Consider the following 21,046-nt stretch of genomic DNA (forward strand, 5'->3'; position numbering starts at 1 on the left):
AAAATAACCAGCAGTTCCCGTTGTGGGCTCAGCAGGTTAAAAACCTGACTGACATAGTGTCCATGAAGATTTGGGTTCAATCCCTGACCTTGCTCAGTGAGTTAAGGATCTGGCGTTGCGGCAAGCTGTGACATAGGTTGCAGATGCAGTTCAGATCTGGTGTTGCCGTGGTTGTGGCTAGCTGATTTGACCTCTTGCCTAGGAACTTCATATGCCACAGATGTGGCCATAAAAGAAAACGAAAAAAATAACCAGAGAAGATGGGGGAAAAAAAGATTAAGTGTTGGTCCTTTTTGTAGCCCCCAGCTGGGCCCATTATATACACTGTTTTGAGTTTGCCAGAGTTTTGCAAGCGTGCAGGACAGTCTGCCAGTAGAGGGCAGCGTTGTGAAGAGCAGTGATGACAGTTGTGTCCTGGATGAGACAGGGAGGAGGCCTGAAGTGTTTCATGCCACATCGTGTTAGTGAAAGAAAAAGTCAGCATAGGTCTTTTCCATCTGCCCATCCCTAAGAAAATAATAGTACTGAATGACTAGCTTTAGAGCCCTTTAAATAGACAGGTGTCAGAGATAGCAAAGTCCATGTTGCTTTGTAAATATTTTACCATTCTAGGCACTTTTACTCAGGGCGTTAGGTGAGTGTGTGTGTGTGTCTGTATAACTGAACCAACATTTTAAATACCAAGTTTAAAATTATCATGTTGGCTACTTTGGAATACATTCCAAATCAAGTATCATCAGTAAGTATATAAACCAGTATTTTCTTTTGCTTTACTTCATTCAGTAATTGGGCAACCTTTAAAGCAGGTGTGTCTGGAATTCCCTGTTGGCACAACAGGTTGAAGATCTGGCATTGTCACTGCAGTGACTTGGGGTGCTGCTGAAGCCTGGGTTTGATCCCTGGCATGGGAACTTCCACATGCCCTGGGTGCATGGAAAAAACAAACAAACAAACAAACAAAAACAGGTATTTTCAATTTAAGATAGGTAGAAAATGATCTATTGTCAAGGAACCTAGTTTTAAAGAAACTCTAGCTGTTTTGTTAAGTTTAACTAATATGCCTCTAGTAAAAGCAAATGAGGGAAAACCCATGTTTTAACAACAGGCCGTATTTGCAGCTTATCAATTTGGCAGTTATTCTGAAAGATTTGCTATATTTAAATGCTTTCTCTAAGCAAGATTAATTCCCAGATATTTTAACTGTGCAACTTTGTGCAGTTAACAGAAACCTTTCAGTTTCCTTTCTAGTACTTTACAGAAACTTATTCTAAATAGGTCAGATGTTGGGATTTTTAGAAGGGCTTAAAAGTTCTCCAGAAGTAAATGATATGTGTTCTTTTTAGCAGTATTTATAGAGGTCTCCTTTTTAAAAGAGATAAAATTGTAATAAATCCACACATTAAAAGAGATACTTTGTTTATGTTTTGGTATTAGAAAACAGCTTGTTTTGCCTTTGTTTCTTGCCTCATACCAGTTTCTCCCTCTGCACAGAGGATTTTTCTTTTACTTCTTAGTTATTGGTTATTTAAAATCATTAAGCAAATTCTTAAGGACTGAAATATCTAGAAATATTTTTAGAAATACTTAAGGGTTTAGAGGAACATTCCTTCTCCCCTCCCCCCATGGATCCATAGGATGTGTTTCAGCTTTATTTCAGAGTAGTGTATATTCTCTAGAATTTCCTTTCATCTAGAGGGTGGGATAAGATAAAAGTTCCTTAACATTCTTTTTTTTTTTTTTTTTTTTTCTTTTTTAGGGTTGCACCTGTGGCATATGGAGGTTCCTGGACTAGGGGTTGAATGGGAGCTATAGCTGCAGGCCTATGACACAGTCACCATAACACGGGATCTGAGCCTCGTCTGCAACCTACTCCATAGCTCACGGCAACGCCAGATCCTTAACCCACTGATTGAGGCCAGGGATCGACCCTGCGTCCTTATGATTGCTAGTCAGATTCCTTAACTGCTGAGCCACAACAGGAACGCTGAAAGTTCCTTAACATTCTAATCATTCTTTCTTATTTCAAAGCCACTGCAGCAGTTTTCTCTATTAAATTTTTGCAATTTATTCAACATTATATAACCTTTATTCGAAGATTCTTACATATTACCAATTAGCAATTTCAAGTTCCATTCATGTCAGAGATATTTCCTGAGTCTCAGTGTAGGAAAGTACCAAATGAAGATAATATCCACAGAAAATGAGTAAGTGGTCACCCCTTTAAAAACAAAAGTCTTCCCTCTTTTCAGAATAATCTCTGTGAACTGCAGTCATGATCTGTTTTGTAAATTCTTCGCTCATTATAAACTGACCAGTAACCAGATAAAGTTTCCTGGTCTCACAGGTCCTGGGTTTAGGAGTAGCCGCAGCTAAGCAGTTAAGATGAGCTTAACTAGAGGCAGGAGCAGGGAGGGGGGTCACAGAGGTTTAGAGCAGATCCTTTTTTCCTCCAAATTGGATATTTGTATTGGTAGATTGAATTTATATGTTTTTATAAACCCTAAGTTGATAAGCACTTAAGTTGGTTATTATTAACATGGCAGGTCAGAATTTTAAATGGTTTCTATTACCTCAGTAAAGTTCAACAGCTTACGGCTTCTTTAAAATCATGTATCACATTGAGAGAGAAAATCTTCACTCTCTGGCTGAGAAAGCTGGAGCTAGGGTGTATCCAAAGATCTGAGCAGAGAAGAGAAGAGGCCCAGTTCTGCCTTTCAGGGCTGCTTGATAGATAGATCAATGTGGATCTTTAACTGTGTTATGGAGATAGTTCCTATTTCTAGCAAGTAAGTCATATCTCATTTTGTTCTTTAGTTTGTCTTCACAGAACTTGTAAACATTAAGGAATGTAGCTTTGGTTTGCGGAGGGGGTTTTCAGAATGACGTCAAATTCAGTTTACATCTTCAAATTCATTTGGAGTTTTCTTCTGGGCATATAGGTTTCTGTGTAGGGATAAGGCAGTGAGTAGCTAAAACCCCCTTTAATAACTGTAGAAAGCCTCTTCTGTCAGATCTTTCTTGTTCTTCATATTCTTCCCCCCGCCCCACTTAAAGCACAGCTACATAATAGGTGTTTATTTTTCCTCCTGGAATCATGGGTAGTTTCATTGCAGCTCACTTCTTTCTGTTTGTCTCGTATAGGGCTGATAGTTCAGGACCATTCAGACCCCATGTTCAGTTCCTATGCCTATAAGTCCCACTACCTACTGAATGAATCAAACCGTGCAGAGTTGATGAAATTACCTATGATTCCTTCTTCGTCAGCTTCCAAAAAGAAATGTGAGAAAGGTAATAATAAAAATAGTTTATCTCTTACTTTTATTTTTGCATTTCCTATTTTTTTTTTCTCTTTAAATGAAGGGGGGAAATGTATGCCTGTCAAGCACCATCTGTTGCTTTTGGTAAATTCTACCTTGGTGGTTGTGACTGTCTTTATATGGCTGCAAAATTATTAAAAAGGGCTTAAAATAATTCCATTATTACAAATTTTTACTTTTCTTTTTGAATAAATTTTCACACATTCCATATATATATCTATCTATAGATTATTAAAATTGAAAGACTAGGGTTTTGCTTAATGTAGAAGAATATTCTAAGCTCTCTTTCACCTCATGTAGAACTACCATTCATGTTAGAATAGAAATGATGTAGTTTGTTACTAGCTTTCAACTGAATAACAACATAGGTTTTTAAATAAAGGGAAACTAAGATAGTGACACTTAAAATTTTGATTTTGGAATACATTCTTATCATTTTGTTTCTTAAATGTTTTTAAGATTGTCCTCTTAGGAGACATGGGTGGGCAGCTAGGGAGAGCGCCCTGAACATTCGATATTGGAAAGGCAGCCCAGGGGTTTCCATTGTGGCTCAGTGGGTTAAGAACCTGACTAGTATCCATGAGGCATGCGGGTTCAATCCCTGGCCTGGATCAGTGGGTTAAGGATCCATTGTTGCTGCAAGCTGCAGCATAGGTTGTAGATGCGTCTCAGATCCGGTGTTGCTGTGGCTGTGATATAGACTGGTAGCTGCAGCTCCAGTTCAGTCTCTAGCCTGAGAACTCCTATATGCTGCAGGTGTGGCCCTAAAAAGAAAAAAAAGAAATAGAAAGGTAGCCCAGCTGAATCGAAGAATTGCTTATGGATAATTTATCCACAGAGAGCTAAATGTATATTTATATTCTCCTGGTTAATCTATGGGGAAAAAAATCTTAATCTTGTGTTTTGCTTTACATAGCCTACATGTAATAAAGGAGGAAAAAAGTGGTTTAACAATAATACATTATTTGAGAAGTTGTTATCCCAGCGGGTAAAATAAATAACCTGGAAGGTAAATGCCTTTTCCTGTATACATTTCATTATGATTTGGGGCCAGGCTCAGAAACTTTAAAGAAAATTGAATCCATACCTAACCTACTAGGTATATTTTAAATGGGCTCCCCCCACCCCACCCCACCCACATTCTTTGCCTGCTGCTGATGAACGTTTGCTGTTTGTCAGACATCCGAAGTGGCAACCCATGACTAAAAGTATGAGCAGGTTGGTTAGAATCAGTATATGGAGAAGGAGGCTGGAGAAACTGTTGGCTTTTTTTGTTGTTTTCCATTGAGGTCACTTATATGCCATTTGACTGGTGATACCACCTGTTTCCAAAACAAAATGGGCATGGGTCTAAGTCCATGATGCGGTCAAATAGACTACCTGAGGCATTTTAGGAAATGCCTTCTTTTCCTGCTGGCCCCTTTATAAAATTAGACTAATTCAACTGTTGTTTTTTTTGTTTTCAGTACTCTGTATTGACCTTGACATGAATTGAAATTATTTTGAGCCCTCTGTTTGCTTAGCTTGAACCATATCTTTCTTCTCACAATCCTAAAGCAGTTTTCTTGCATAGCACCAAGGTGGATTGTTCATATTTTTATTTTTCTATTTCCCTTGTGTATTTTTGTCCAAAAATCGTGATGATTTTCACTGATGATTCAGGGTCTGTATTTCCTCTGAAATAAGATGTAAAATTCAGGACTATCCCATAATGTTAAAAAACAGCCAGCCTGACTTTTCCACATCAATGCTAAAAATCACATGTTCTCTAAAGCTATTTGCAAAGACTGCTCTCCCTATTGGTCATTTCTTTCTGATGGAGAAAAAGAATTATCTCATTTTGCTTTAAACTTAACAGGAGAATTCCCTACCTAGGCTAAGAGCACTCAGGCAGCTAATCTCACTAGGTTGGAGAATTGGAACAGTTAATCCATACCGAGATCTGCAGACAAAGGGGAAAATCTCAATGATTGAAGTAAAAGCTTTTAAGCAGAGGAAATATAGTAATTTAATTCATCACTGATTGTATATGGATTTTCTTTTTGTTTTTATGTTAATCAGAAGTTTTAAGGTCTTACAGGAAGGCAAGATTCTCTAGAAAATTGATAGCAAACCCACAAAAGGTTGGAGCATGTGATTTGATAAAGTTGTACAGAGGGCTCTTAACCTTTTCGTGATGAGAGTTTAAATCTCAGTACACTCATGGGTTAAAGACCTGGTTTTCCAATGGAAAGATGAATTTTTTTTTTCCCAGTAAATGTCTCTATTGTCATCTTCAGTGGTTAACATTCTTCTCTGTCACTTGTTGAAATACTTTAATCTCCCCCAATATCTTTAATTTCTTTGCATTTAAAAATAATGCTTTGTTTGCTGCACCTGTTTTGGTCTTAATCCAGAAGTCATTTGTGCATTTCAAAGGAGAGGATTTTGCTAGGGAACTTGAAGGGATCTCCTTGTATGTGGTACTCCATTCTGCACTGATATTTACTTAATTTTATGCTATAAAGCAGTGGTTCTGAATATGAAGTCAGAAAATTTTATAAACAATTTTGAAATATGTTTAATATTCAGAAAGTCTAACCGAATCACTCATTTACACAAAATACAGTTTTATAAGTTTCTTAATATTTGGCTATGATAATTTTATGTGATAATACTAGTTTTCTTAGTGGGATCAGAAGTTCTGATTGGCTGTGTATATTTCTTTGGTTAATTAAAATGGCAGAGGAGTTCCCTTGTGGCCCAGTGGTTAAGAATCCAGTGTTGTCACTAGTGTGGCTCAGATTCAGTCCTTGGCCTGGGAACTTCTGCCTGCTGCAAGTGTGGCAAAAAGAAAAAGAAAACAAAAAACAGGAGAAATTGTTACTTTACAATGCAGGGGTTTGGCTTTCATTTTTTGGTTGGGGGGTGGCTGATAAAATACTTGAAAACAAATGGATTCGTGAGAAAGGGAAAGGGGATCTTTGGTGATGAAAAAGTTGCAAACCACTGCTGTATAGCCTGTTTGACTTTCTTTGTCTTCACTGAAAAGGTAATGATAATATAATCACCAATTCAAGATCCTTTTGCTTGTTTATATTCTTACTTGGGAAGACAAGCATACTGGTCTTCCCTATTGACTTTACCTATTGACTACTTTCATTCTTGCTAATGTTGTTATAAAGGGATTGAGTCAACTGTGCCGCTGGATTAAAATACAGAGATGACCATTGCTGCTTTCTTAGCTCTCAAGGAGAAAAGAAAGTTGCTGTATATTTCTCTGAAAATCTCTTCTCAAATCTCCTCCCTCTAAAGATTTTATGCAACTATTTTGTTATATTTTAAGAGTTTTAGCTGCCTACTACACTGATACCTCAATAGCCTACATTTTAGAGGAGTAAAGAGTAATGTTTTTCAAAGTACTCAAAAACTTTGAGTTTGTGACCACGGAGGCCCTGGAAAGGGCTGAAGTAGCTAAGTGTGTTCATTGCTTTCTCTTTTAATCCATAGCTAATATGACTCAACCCCTCTATTAATTTTCCTCAATTTGATTCAAATTGAATGCACTTAAAAGATAACTCTCTCTTTTTCTCTTTCCTCTCTTCTCAGTTATTAAGACTGTTTATTTGTTTCAAGGTGGAAGACTGCTCTGCTGTGAGTCATGTCCCGCTTCCTTCCACCCGGAGTGCCTGAGCATAGAGATGCCAGAAGGCTGCTGGAACTGCAATGACTGTAAAGCTGGCAAGAAACTGCATTACAAGCAGATTGTCTGGGTCAAATTGGGGAATTACAGGCAAGTTTTCCAAGGACAAAGTCTGTGCAGATGTCGTTCCTAAACTGTACACAGAGCAGCCAGGAGCTAGGGAGACCAGCACAGGGCTACTGCCTCCTGAGGGAGAGAAAAGAAACATACTCTGAGTCTGGCTTTTTAGAAGACTGGGAAAGTTAGTGGTTGTTGGATGTTTTTTTTGGATTGCTTGGTTGACTTTTGTTTTTAAGTTCTGAAAATTATTTTATATTAATAGATTTTGTAATAAAAGGTTTCATGAAGATAATGGGAAAATTTTTTTGCATTCTAATTAGATATATATTAATTTCCTATTTCCAATAAAATTAAGAGTTTATATCCTGGCCAAAATAGCTTTTTTCCCCTAAATCTGATCCATTTTAGTTCTAGCCAGACACTAAATTGTGCAAAGAGAGCTTTTTTAGAGTTTAAAGAGAGATTATTTCACTAGGGGCTTTTAGTTATTAAGGGAATGAAGTAAGAAATATGTGTGATTGCCAATATTTTAATAACTCTTTTCTCCTTTTAAGAAGCCTGTTTCCAAACAGGCCTTCACTGAACAGGAATAGTGAGATATTTTTAAAACTCTACATTCTACATTTTGAGGCATATGTTTACCATTTTACAAGAAAATAGATACTTTTCAGGAGAACACAGTGGAGTTCTGCTTTTCAGTAAGAATCTATGTTTCTAGAATTTTGAACATACTATAATTTTTTTTAAAAAAGGGCTATGTTTTCTCTGCTTTAAAAACACTACTGGAGTTCCCGACATGGCTCAGCAGTTAATGAACCCGACTAGCATTCATGAGGACCTGGGTTCGATCCCTGGCCTTGCTCACTGGGTTAAGGATCCGGAGTTGCCGTGAGGCGTGGTGTAGGCCAGCAGCTGCAGCTCCGATTGAACTCCTAGCCTAGGAACATCCCTATGCCGCAGGTGTGGCCCTAAAAAGACTAAATAAAATAAATAAATAAATACAAAAACACTACTTGCTCACCTATTTAACTTTAAAAACTTCATTTTTAGGTAAGATAAGGAGCATTGAGAAGCCCTCCCCAACTAATTTTTTTAAACATATGACAGGATTCCTCCAAGTTCTTTTAGAAAGTTGACAGTTTGAATACATAAATACTTTTATACTTTGTGGCAAAAGATAAAGTTTTAAATGGCAAATATCAAACGAGGGGAAGTATTTGTTCTTCTCTTCGTAAGAAAAGACAAATACCTTACCTAGAAAAAGGAGAAAGAGCCAGTTTTCAAAAGAATAAGCAAATAGAAAATAAAAACATAAAAAAATGCTCAGCTTCACTAAAAATCAATGTACATTAGAAACAAAGTGGGAGAGCTCCTGTCATGGCTCAGTGGTAATGAACCCAACTAGTATCCACGAGGACTTGGATTTGATCCCTGGCCTTGCTCAGTGGGTCAGGGATCTGGCATTGCGGTGAGCTGTGGTGTAGGTCGCAAACTCAGCTCAGATCCCTCGTTGCTGTGGCTGTGGTGTAGGCCAGCAGCTACAGCTCTAATTCTGCTCCTAGTCTGGGAACTTCTATATGCCTCAGGAGCAACCCTTAAAAGATCAAAAAAAGAAACAAAGTTGTTGGGTTTTTTTGTTCACTTAACAGACTGGCAGAGATTTAAGCTAATGATTTTGCAGTTGAGGGCATGGGGAGAAGGGTGCTCCCTGTATAGGACGTCACATATCAAAACTAACCATGCGGCCCTTTAACCTAGCACTTCCCCTTCGGGGAATTTTATTTAAGAGAAAAAAATGGACAAATGGGCAAAAATGTATTTATAGGGTATTCATTGCAGTATTATTTCTAATTGCAAACATTTGAATAATCCAAATGTTCAGTCAGGAGGGGATTTGTCAGATAAATGACAGTATATCCATATTGAAGAACCTTGAAGCCAGTGGAAGGGTAATGCTGGTTCCTATAGTAATATGGGAAGATACCACGATACACAGTTGAATTTATTTTTAGGAAGCATGTTTAATACTGTATACATCATCTTTCCATGTGTTCATACAACTTTAAAAAATTGTAGATACAGAATTTTTTTTTAATCTCTCTTTTTTTTTTTTCTTTTATGGCTACTCCTGAGGCATATGGAAGTTCATAGGTATATATCTTTATCTTTCCAGGAGGGGAGGGGTGTAGGTTGATAACCAATAGATCAAACATTCCTGGATAAGAAATATCTAAAACAGTGTAAGAAGTCTTTATTTTTTAAAAAAGTTTTTTCTTATTAAGCCTGCACCTGTGGCATTAGGAAGTTCCCAGGCCAGGGGTTGAATCAGAGCTGCAGCTGCAGGTTAACTATAGTCACGATGCTGTACATTACATATTTCCTTTTTAAAAAACTTGAATATGAAAATATGTTTGACTTAATTTTAATACTTAAATTTTAATCATATTACTTTTTAAAGAAGCCCAAAGCAGTGCTCCTGTTCACAGTCCAGTGAGATTTTATATGCAGCTCAGATTCTTCTTGTTAGTTTTGCAAAGACTTTGATCCATGAACTAACTCTCAAGGTATTTTTTCCCAATCAGGCCTCACTGGGCGCCATGAAACTGTTCCTTTTCAATTACCTGTTATTCCAACATAAAACTTCCTCGAGGGACGAGGGCCTGGGACAAGGTGGCAGGAAGCACCTCTTTCTCACTGACCCCACATGTGCATCCAGAAATAATAACCACTGCCCAGACTACTTGGAGGGGAACCAGATGTTGATTACACAAAATAGAGCTGCTTTGTTTTAACAATTTTTTCTCTCTTTCTTTCTTTTTGTCTTTTTAGGGCTGCAGCCGCAGCATATGGAGGTTCCCAGGCTAGGAGTCAAATTGGAGCTGTAGCCGCTTGCCTACACCATAGCCACAGCAACACCAGATCCCTTCACCCTTCAGTTCCCAGCTTGCCCAATTGTGGGAGCCTGCCCAGTGTGTCTCACAGGTGGTTCACTGGGTGCTATGGATCCAGCCATTATAGCATAAAGCAGCTATGTTTTCAGTCCTGTCCTTAATCACACATTTATTATAATCTAAGATGAATTGGATTCTGAAATACACACTGGTATAAGCCTTAGTACATTTGACCAAAAAGTATTTATTCAGGTCGATTAGAGTCAGTAAGTGCCCATTTGAATGGGAGTGGCCGTTCTTAAATGTAATACCACTTTATTCTCAAACGATTCCCATGACAAGTAGGAATAAGCTTTTACACCTTGAAAAATAATCTTTGTATTAAGATTGTCACATTTAGAGAAAAGCATGCCTTTTCTAGGACCAAGTATTATTGGTAAATTCTAATTCTGAAGTTGTAAAGTGGGTTCATTATTACCTTATTATTCTTTATAACCTATTTTTTCATGATATACATTCTTTTATAAATATAAAGGAAGAATATATTAAGGAAGAAACTAGATGGAGGCCTGGTTTGTTTGGTCTGTGTTCACCATTTCATTCATTAAATCATTCATCCATACGTTGTTAGATGATGTACAGTTTGGACATGATTAAAGATAAGCAAGGTGTTTTGTGTCCTTGGATTCTGAATGAAAATTGCAGAGTACAAAAGCTTTTCCCACTCCCGCCAGCTGTGTAAAGCGTGGTGCGATTCTCCCCGCTCCTGCTTGCAGGTGGTGGCCGGCAGAGATCTGCAACCCCCGTTCTGTGCCGCTCAACATCCAGGGCCTCAAGCACGACCTGGGGGACTTCCCAGTGTTCTTCTTTGGGTCTCACGACTACTACTGGGTGCATCAGGGACGAGTATTCCCTTACGTCGAAGGAGACAAAAGCTTTGCTGAGGGACAGACTAGTATTAACAAGACCTTCAAAAAAGGTAACGTTGGATGATGTTTACAGTGGCCCAGAGCTGCCGCTCCAGCCTGGCTCTCTTAACCCCGCCTAGTGTGCATGGGCCATGGGTCTAGTAGTAGAGAATTTTCACCAGCTGTTCTGATCCGGCGTCTGTAAGCTTCCAGACCTGGTAGGACCACATCCCAGTCCAGTCACTGGAAAAGTACACTACGTAGAGTAGACTGTTCTGTGTATGCGAAAGGAGTTTCTTCAGGGATCTTTCTGCAAACACGGAGACTCCTGGGAACACATGGTCTCCGTAATCAAGTGAAGCACCTTTGCCACGGAAGAACAGCAGACACTTCCCATGAAGAGTCTTACAGCTGTTTTTGCAACAAATTGACAGAAGTTTAGCTTTCTGGGTAAGAGTGGCATGAATTTAAATCAGGTACAAGGTAGAAAGCTGCCCTCCCGTTTGTGCCGAAGTTCTGATCACTGAAGTGGGCCCTCCTCTCTAGGAGGCAGCTTGCACAGAGCATTGTGTTCAGCCATAAATGAGTTATATCCTGTGTCACTCTCACCCTATCCTGGTGGTAAATGCTTATTATTTTCAGTATATAAGTTTAAAAAGAAAACCTCAGGCCAGATTCAGCGTATTGGGAAGGCAGCATAAAACTACTCTAACAATGTTTTTTGTTTGTTGGTATTTATGTATTTTGTCTGTCCTTGTTGCTAGCACTGGAAGAAGCTGCAAAACGTTTCCAGGAATTGAAAGCACAAAGAGAAAGTAAAGAAGCACTTGAGACTGAAAAAAACTCAAGAAAACCCCCTCCTTACAAACACATCAAAGTGAGTCTTTACCCATAAAAACCTTAGAATATGATAAACAAGGTGAAATGCATTGCTCAGTATCTCGAAGGCCCTTGCTGACCCCTAAAAACTTTTGCTGAGAGTTCTCATTGTGGCTCAGTGGGTTCAGAACCCAACTAGTATCCATGAGGATGCAGGTTGGATCCCTGGCCTTGCTCACTGGCTTAAGTATCTGTCGTTGCCATGAGCTGCAGTGTAGTTTGCAGATGCAGCTCTGATCTGGTGTTTTAGTGGCTTTGGTGTAGGCCAGCAGCTGTAGCTCCTATTAGACCCCTAGCCTGGGAACTTCCATATGCCATAGGTGCAGCCTTAAAAAGAAAAAAAAAATTTTTTTTTTGCTAATTTCTCCCTGGTCTTCAGTAGAACAAACAGAGCTTCTGTTGGAGTGTCAGTCAGAGCTGTGGCTGCTGCCCTGTGAGGTCTCTGATGAGCCCCGCAGACCAAGGAGCATCACATGTGACGTGAAATGCTGTTCTTGCTCCATCAGCTTGTCCTGTAACCAAATGAGACTATAGGGAGTTAGCCCCCTTTCTTCCAGAAGAGCCCACAATTGTTTTTCAGTTAGGAAATTTTCATCAACTTGATCAGTTTTCATCAAGGAGAAATGCACAGGATAAATAAGTAAGAACTCACATCATGTTTTGCTATGTTTGTTGACTGAGGAGAGGCAGTTACTATTCTTGTTTTACTTGGGGGAAACTATGACTGAGAAAAAAAGCCTTCCTCGGGGTCACACCCCCAGGCAGCAGCAAAGCCAAGAGGGTACCAGTGTTTCTTGTCCCTGTTGATGTTTTTCCCTCCCATTTGTGATCCTGTTGTCCAGGCTAACAAGGTAATAGGAAAAGTACAGATCCAGGTTGCAGACCTGTCGGAGATTCCCCGCTGTAACTGCAAGCCCGCCGACGAGAACCCCTGCGGCTTGGAGTCTGAGTGCCTGAACAGAATGCTGCAGTACGAGTGTCACCCGCAGGTGTGCCCGGCGGGGGAGCGCTGCCAGAACCAGTGCTTCACCAAGAGGCTCTACCCTGATGCCGAGATCATCAAGACAGAGCGCAGAGGCTGGGGCCTCAGGACCAAAAGGAGCATTAAGAAGGTAGCATGGGACAGACCAGGACCCATGCCTCTGAGGGGTGCTCCAGTCAGGATTAAATATGTGGGCATTGGTTTCAAAATTGTGAAGCTTCCCAAGTTGAGAGTTGGGCACTTCTTGAGCAAAGAAGTGGTAAGAAGAGGTAATAATAAAATGAACATAAACTTTGGGTTTCCTATAATCAGTTTTATAAAGGGGAAGAGATACTGGTCATCCCATTTGAAATATTTTTTACCTGTTAAACAAAATAGATTTAGAATAGTTGAAAATGCAAAATAGTAAAGTTAAGAATGTGCTGGGACAGAAAATAGCAGCCCAGGACTTGGCTCCAACATCACAGTTCATCAACCTCCCTGAGCCTCAGTTGCTTCATCTCTGAAATGGACCTAATAACCCCTGCCCTACGTATGTACAAAAGCAGCTAGAAAAAGTTGAGTTCTTTAGTACTGATAAATTCATTCTTATACTTTGAGGTAATTTTTCAAGGTAGCCTCTTCATTTAACACAAGAAATGCATGCCCATTGTAGACAAAAATTTTAAGGCAAATAACACAAAGAAAATTGAAAATCACCAGGAAATCTTACTGTTCAAACAGTGGCTCTCAAACTTTAGAGATCCTGAGACTTTCCCAGAGTCCTTGTTAAAACAGTGTCAACTGAAATATTGGTAATAGGCCCAGATAATCTGCATTTTAAAACAAGTCCCCACCTGCCTCCCTGCCAACGCATGTGTGCACATGCGTGGACACACACACACACACACACACACACACACCCACCCGCCTGGCGCCATAGGCAGAACTGGTAGACGTCTTCACTGAGAGAAGTGGGCCGTGGGCCCAGGAGAAAGTTAAACTACTCTCAGCATTTTTCTGCCTCTTTAAAGATTTCCTTTGTAATGAAGAAATACCATACAATGTAGTAAAGAAAATCAAACAATACAGAAAAGAAAATAATGAGCGAAATTGCTCCTTCATCCCCTCAATTCCTGGTTTTCTCACCAAAATGACCATTGTTCAGAGGTTGGTATGTAGCCTTTTAAAACTTTTTCTATGCAGTTATATACATAAATACATACACAAATACATATTCATATAGTCTGTATTTGTTGGGTTTTTAAAAACATAAATATAATCATATATATTACTCGTTTTTTCCTCAGTTTATCAGAAAAATATTTTTATGGCAGTTCATACAAGTTTTACCTCATTCTTTTTAATAGTCTCATTGTATTCCCTAGTAAAATGTACCTTAATTTATTTAGCCTATTTTCCAGTAAATTTATATATTTTAATTCTATTGACCATCTCTCTTCATGCACCTGTGTCTGTAGTTTAGATTGCTTTGGTGAAACGGCTTTATTCTGCATGTCTATTAAGCTGCTGCCCTGTGCCTCCCACTGTCCCAGGCACTTGGAGACAGCAGTAAGCAGGACACCTTTACGGGACCGTCAGGGACAGATGATAACCAGACCTGTCCTGCTGCATGCCACCAAATGCTGCAGAGAAAACTAGAGCCGTCAAAGGGGAGGGCTGGGGGAATGTGACAGAGATCACTGTTCTGAATCAAGGGTTGAAGAAGGTCTGACCTGAACCGGGGAGGAGAAGCTTGGGGAATGAGGCCTTCCTGCTCCGGGGCTGGAGAGGGCCCAGGACAGGGTGTGTGTAAGCAGTGGCAGTGGGGGGCAGCCAGGAGCAGGTGGTGTGGGGCCATGTTGGCCACAGGACGAGAACTTCTGGAGGGGCTTAGCAGGAAGTGCCTGGCTCTGACTTGATACATTTTCTGTTGCTGCACAACAATATTGGCACAAACTTGGCAACTTAAACACATACCATGTTTTATTGTCCCCCAGGTGCCACAGGTCAGTGCTGAGCAGGTCCAGTCCATAGGTTCTCAGCAGAGTGTAGTGAGGCTAGATTCTGGTTCTTGTGCTTCAGGGAAGGATCCACTCTTGGCACAGTTCAGTTCTTTGCAGTAAGGTCTGAGAGCTTCGGTGTTTGGAGTTGTCTTACTGCTCTTAGCTTCTAGAGGCTGCCCACATTTCCCTGCAAATGGGGTTCCCAACATGGCTGTTTGCTCCCTGACAGCCAACGAGGGAGAGCAGCACTCCAGCAAGGTGGATGCTAAGGTCCTAAAGGAACAACCACACATAACCACACACATTCTGTCACCTGGGTTAGAAGCGAGTCACAGGTCCTGCCCACTCAGAGGACAGGATCACACAGTGGCATGAACACCTGGGAACCACGGGGGCCACCGTTAGAGTCTCTCCACCACACCTGGGCTTCAAAAGTGTAACTTGGCTGTACTATGGAGAATTTATGATAATGGAGAAAGAGCCATAGAAAGGAGACCATTATAGTGGAGGAGAGGTGATGGGGGCAAGGACTACGGGTTGTACTGGACAGGAAAGACCTGGTTGAATTTCTGACATTTTGAAGGCAGAGACAACAGGATTTGCCAGCACATTTGGTATGTGGATTGGATTGTTTGGTCAAAGGCCATGTGCATTTAACAAGTCATTATATAATGCACACGTTTTGATATTACTTTAGTGCTCTGCATATCATGCTTGCAAATTTTTGCCTATGATTTTCAGGGGTTATGAGAGCCATCCTGAAATCTATTCAGTTTAATACCCTTGTAATAGTAGTTACATTCATTCTAAGTCATATTCTTTTTTTTTTTTTTTCTAAGTCATATTCTAACTTACTAAATTAATGATGTAATCCAGAGAAAAGAAAATACAATCAAGATTATTCTGCCTTTTAGCACTTAAGGAATTACTAATATAAGACAATTGGTCTTTTACAGAATATTCAGGAATATACAGTCACTGAACAGCATAATCATGAAGACTTTGTAGCAAGATGGTTTGGGTACATTTAGGGGACAGAAGCCAAGTAGGAAACTGAATGTACACCAACCAGTCCCCTTCTTTTCACACTTGACAAATTTCTAAAAACATGTGCCAGAATCAACAAGAGATGTCCTGTTATGGTTTCTTTCTTAGGAAATAAAAAAAATTATATTAAATACTGAAATAAACCCTGTCTTCTTGCCTTGCCTTTAAGGATAGATGTCTAGCATTTTGAACGTTCTTTGTTATTTTTATTCACAATTGAATTCACAGTTAATGGATTCTAAGTCCAGCAAGAAACTCTTTTGAGGCTAAAGATTTGTCACTTTCTGGATGCCCAAAATATTTTTTACAAAATAGCTAGACACATTTCCTCACAGTGGCATCCAATTTATGAGACTTGTACTCCTCACGTTTGATACCAGCACATTCACTTTTCTACATTCACTCATTTTCACAGAATAGAAAATATAAACCATAATAAATGGTTTTCAGGCCTTTAAATCCACAGAACCCTCAAAAGAAACTTTAACTTGAATCCCAATATGTAAAAAAAAAAAAGTGAAGTGGAGCAGATTTGATTTAAATTCTGCTCTGTAGGTTTTCATTAAAGAAAACTTGCCATAAAATAGTTGAGTTATAGTAACACTAGATGGCAGTGCAGCTGAAATAGCAATGAAGCCTATTCCTTTGAGGGCAGCAAAGCCATGTTAAAAGTGCAAAATGGTTTCATCAGCCGAGGTCCAAGTCCAAACTGGGTGTAGGAACAGCCACTCAAGGCCGACACACGTAGTACAGAGCCTGCAGAACTAACACAACAGTGTAAATCCACTATTCTCCAATATCAGATAAAAATTAAATTTAGGAGTTCCTCTTGTGGCTCAGCTGAAACGAACCTGACTAGTATCCATGAGGATACCGGTTCGATCCCTGGCCTCGCTCAGTGGGTTAAGGAACAGGGGTTGCCATGAGCTGCAGTGTAGGTTGCAAACGCAGCTCAGATCTGGTGTGGCTGTGGCTGTGGCTATGGTCTAGGCCAGCAGCTGCAGCTCCAATTAGACATCTAACCCGGGAATCTCCATATGCTGCAGGTACAGCTGTAAAAAGAAAAGAAAGAAAAAACAGAAGCAATAGATAGTATCAAAAATAAAATAAGGAGCCTTTCACTACACATCTGTTGAACAGCCAAATAAAAAACAGTGACTATACCAAATGCTGGTGAGGATATGGGAAACTAGCCCCTTCATACATGGGGAGTGTATAGTAGGAATACAAAATGATACAGCGACTCTGGCAAATAGTTTGGCAGTTTCTTAAAAAAAGAAAAAACAACAAAACACCGTGTGTCCCAGCATTTATCCCAGAGAAGTGTAAACCTCTGTCTACACAAAAGCTTGATCGGAACGTTCATAGAAGCTTTATTGTAGTAGCCAAAATATGAAGACCTTTCAGATGTTCTCCTGCAGGTGACCATTATACAAGCGGTGGTACGTCTGTGCTGTGACCACTCAGTAGGAGAGAGAGTGTGAACTACTGATACTCACAATTGAGATGGCTCTCGAGGGAATTAGGCTCAGCTTTTCTTTAAAAAGCCAATCTCTAAAGGTAACATACTGTGAGTCCATTTACAGAACTCTCTCAAAATGACAGAACTATAGGATTGGAGAACAAACTAGGGATGGTGGATGGGTGTGGTTATAAAGGAGTAGCACTGGGAATCTCTGTGCTGCCAGAACGGTTCTGTGCCTTGACTGGTGGTGGTTACCTGACTCTCCAGCTGGTAGAATTCCATAGCACTGCACACGTGCTCACACACACCGGAACACGAGTGAGTGCATGTGAAATTGGTGAAATCTGAATAAGGCTTATAGATTGTACCAATGTCAATTTTCTGGTTTTAATTTTGAACTCTAGTTATATTTCCAGGAATGTTTTTGGCTAATTCTCTCAGATTATACATGTGTGGTTAAGGAACGCTTTCTAATCTGATACACTGTTTTTATATATTGCATGCTCCTCTGCAGGGTGAATTTGTAAATGAATATGTCGGTGAATTAATTGATGAAGAAGAATGCAGATTGCGAATCAAGCGAGCCCACGAGAACAGTGTAACTAATTTTTATATGTTAACTGTTACCAAGGTAAAATTGCTTTTTTGTTTTTGGTAAGAAAAAAGGATTTTTTGGTTTAGTTCCATGGCTTTAGGTTGAACTCGGTTTCCTTCCTCTAATTTGATTTTTTTTCAGGCAAATTAGATTGGTTTGCAATAGCCAGTACGCTACCCATTATAACACACTCATCATAGCAGAGTATACAAGTGAATGATTATTGGAACGTTGCCCAGGTCCTGTGTGACAGCACTGTGAGTGAGAATAGGAACAGCCAGGAACAGGGTTAACACACTTGGATTTTAGTCCCAGCTCTTAGACTCTGAAAGACCTGGCCCTCAGTTTCTTTATCCCCCACGGAGAGGGTCAGCTCTGTAGTCTCACTTATAAACCACCATTAAAGTTCTACTCTAGCAAAAGTCCTAACGTGAAATTGTTCTGTATATCTAAACTTTTTTTATGAGTTAGAAGGAATGAACGCTGTCATAAGAAAACGACAGTAAAGCTTCTGGATTAATACGTGCAACTGTAAGTGCTGCTGGATGCATGTTATAGCAAAACTGTGTCATTTGATTTCTTCAACAGTCCTCTGATTCACAGAGGACAGGAAACTGAGGTCCAGCCGTCCTAAGTGATTTGTTGACTGTATTGGGACAGTTTAATGCAGAGTGAAGACTAGTACCCATGTTTCCTGTGCTCCATCCGGGCTGTCTCTAAAACTGAGTCAGAGTATCATTAAAATTAAGAGTTGGAGACCATTTAAAAAAAGCATTATTTTAACTGATATGTCATTGTTTGAAAGCTTTACAACTTCATGAACATATACTTTATAAACATAAAATGCGTGTATTTATGACTGCTGATCGGTCCCTTAAGTCTTGTCCTCACTGCCAGTGGCCCTTCCAGCCATCGTGACAACCCTGGGGAGGCTCCATCCTCTAGAGCTTTTCCAGATTATCAGAGTTTAAACTCAAGGAGCCAAAATGTTGAGCTTTTTACTGTATTTTGAACTTTAGTGTAAGTAAAATTATATCCCAAATTGTAGTCCTCCCATCCATCAAATTTCCCAGTCTTCATCAGAGGAGAAGTTTCTCCTTTCTCCTGCCCCCTTTAGGGCCTCAGCTCCACCCATCCACCCCTGCCAGCCTTGAGTCTGTTCAGACCTGGGAAGCAAAACCCATAGTTTCCATCATAGGAGCACTGTGCACAGAAAATACCTTTCCTTGAGGCTGGGCCAGCTCATCTTCCGAGTAGCATTGTTCTGAGGTCTGTTTGTTCCTAGAAACAAGGTTTAAAAGATGCTACATTTCACTTTATGTTAACTGCCTTGACTCGATCATCAAGCAGAGAACTTAAGTCAATTGTGGGCAAGCACATTTGCAGAGTCATCAGTGGTCAGACATCAGCGGGGGGCAAACGGTGGTGCCTCGTGGCTCTTGCCTGAGTCGGATGTTTCTCAGAAGCATATGCTCCATTTTATGTCAAAGGAACTTTTCCACTCTTTTCTTTCTCAAGGACCGTATCATTGATGCTGGCCCAAAGGGAAATTATTCTCGCTTTATGAACCACAGTTGTAACCCAAACTGTGAAACACAAAAGTGGACAGTGAATGGCGATGTTCGAGTTGGACTTTTTGCTCTTTGTGACATTCCTGCAGGTAAAAGCAACTTGTTCCCTCCCTGGGAAGCAAGTATATCTTCGAAGGCAGGACATACTTCAAGTATATATTCAAATAAGATAAAGAGCTATTTTTAGAATTGTTATCTGCCAGGAAGAAGTAAAAAATCTATATCCTACAAAAGGGAGCTTAGAGAAGGTATGACAGAGCCCTGTGTGTCTAAGATCCTACGGACTTAATTCTCCAAATTATGGCTGTCTGTGTCATGTAGCCAGATGTTTAAGCTTTTGTTTCTTTTCTTTATAAAAAATTTTTAAAAGTAATTAGCCTATGTTAACATCAGCTGGTTTCTTTGTTTGGGGGCGGTGGTTTTGTTTATTTTGAAAGATCAGTCTGTTTCAAATTAGACATAAAAAGCTTTCTGATGCAGTTATTGCTTTCATTTTTCCTTACCCATCCGGCATCTTAACATCAACCTTAATTTCTCATTTGTTAAGTTTGTAGAAAAATGGGTGGGAAGAGAAATGCTGTAGCCAAAAGGGTTATTTGGTGGGTTGGTGTGTATGTTTTTGGGGGGTTTTTTTTTTGGCTACACCCGAGCCACTGCAGTGACAGCACTGGATCCTTAACCCACTGTGCCACCAGGGAACTCCAAAAGAGATTTAAAGTATGTTTCTGGCACTCACTGTGGATCGTTGAAGTCCAGCTAAAAGAAAGCTTGGGGCTTCTAGTTTGCATCCCTGGGTCCTTGGTGTATATAGTAAACCTGGATTTTGAACTCTTTTCTGATCATCATGTAAGGCATTAATTAGTGGAAATAGTATGGTTGTCACAGTTCCATGGTCATATTGGTTCATTTGGAAATGAGTGTAAATTAGCTTTAGAAAAGGGAGCTATGGACTTCCCACTGTGGTGCAAGGGGATGGGCAGCAGTTCTGCAGCACCAGGACACAGGTTCAATACCCGGTCCAGCACAGTGGGTTAAAGGATTGGGAGTTTCGTAGATCAAAGCTGCGGTTTGGATCTGATCCCTGGCCTGGGAACTTCATATGCTACAGGGTGGCCAAAAAAGAAAAAAAAAAGAGGAGGGAGGGGAGAGTTAGAAACCATTTTTCTTGAGCTCAGATTTCAGATCCTTGTTCTCTGTTACATAGTCTTTGACCACGTAAGTGAAAAGGCTATGATGGCCTTTGTGGAATATTTATTTCTGTTTTAGTCATTGGAGGATGGGGATGTTTTCCTCTAGTTTTAGTTGTTTTTCCTTATTCCCATCCTATCTTCAGTGTGGAGGAAGAAAAATCTTCATGTCAGAATGGCCTTTTTTCATTATGATGGTGTGTTTTTGCCAGTATGAATAATTCTTTCTCTTATGTTCTAGGGATGGAGTTAACATTTAATTACAACCTGGACTGTCTGGGCAATGGCAGGACGGAGTGCCACTGCGGGGCTGAGAACTGCAGTGGTTTCCTCGGTGTTCGGCCGAAGGTCAGTGGTACGGGGGCCATGGCCTGAGAGCCGGGGACCTGCTTGTGCAAGTCCATTTCAGGGACCATGGGCCGTGGGGCCTGGTATAGCTTGTGGGTCATTCTGAAAATGTGTCTGTATTTTTGATTG

The 21,046-nt window shown here is 40.1% G+C and overlaps 1 protein-coding gene across 9 annotated transcripts in view; it reads left to right on the forward strand.

The window, feature by feature from the left end:
• The window catches only part of NSD3 (nuclear receptor binding SET domain protein 3), a 109,984-nt gene that overhangs the window by 81,429 nt on the left and 7,509 nt on the right, over nucleotides 1–21,046 (forward strand). For 3 of the 9 annotated variants that reach the window (XM_021075909.2, XM_021075907.2, XM_021075912.2), the window contains 8 exons: nucleotides 3,142–3,288; nucleotides 6,906–7,089; nucleotides 10,727–10,929; nucleotides 11,623–11,735; nucleotides 12,580–12,849; nucleotides 17,731–17,847; nucleotides 19,330–19,471; nucleotides 20,811–20,917. In XM_021075909.2, coding sequence (XP_020931568.1) covers nucleotides 3,142–3,288; nucleotides 6,906–7,089; nucleotides 10,727–10,929; nucleotides 11,623–11,735; nucleotides 12,580–12,849; nucleotides 17,731–17,847; nucleotides 19,330–19,471; nucleotides 20,811–20,917 — 1,283 coding nt within the window. The remainder of the gene's footprint in view (nucleotides 1–3,141; nucleotides 3,289–6,905; nucleotides 7,090–10,726; nucleotides 10,930–11,622; nucleotides 11,736–12,579; nucleotides 12,850–17,730; nucleotides 17,848–19,329; nucleotides 19,472–20,810; nucleotides 20,918–21,046) is intronic. The other 6 variants (XM_021075911.2, XM_085000041.1, XM_021075910.2 and 3 more) reach the window with 5 other exon arrangements.

Source organism: Sus scrofa, chromosome 15 (genome assembly GCF_054392235.1).
Source record: "Sus scrofa isolate SSC_HxYL_T2T_F1_AM1 chromosome 15, Sscrofa_HxYL_maternal_Yorkshire_Landrace_v2.0, whole genome shotgun sequence".
In the NCBI taxonomy this organism is placed as follows: Eukaryota; Metazoa; Chordata; class Mammalia; order Artiodactyla; family Suidae; genus Sus; species Sus scrofa.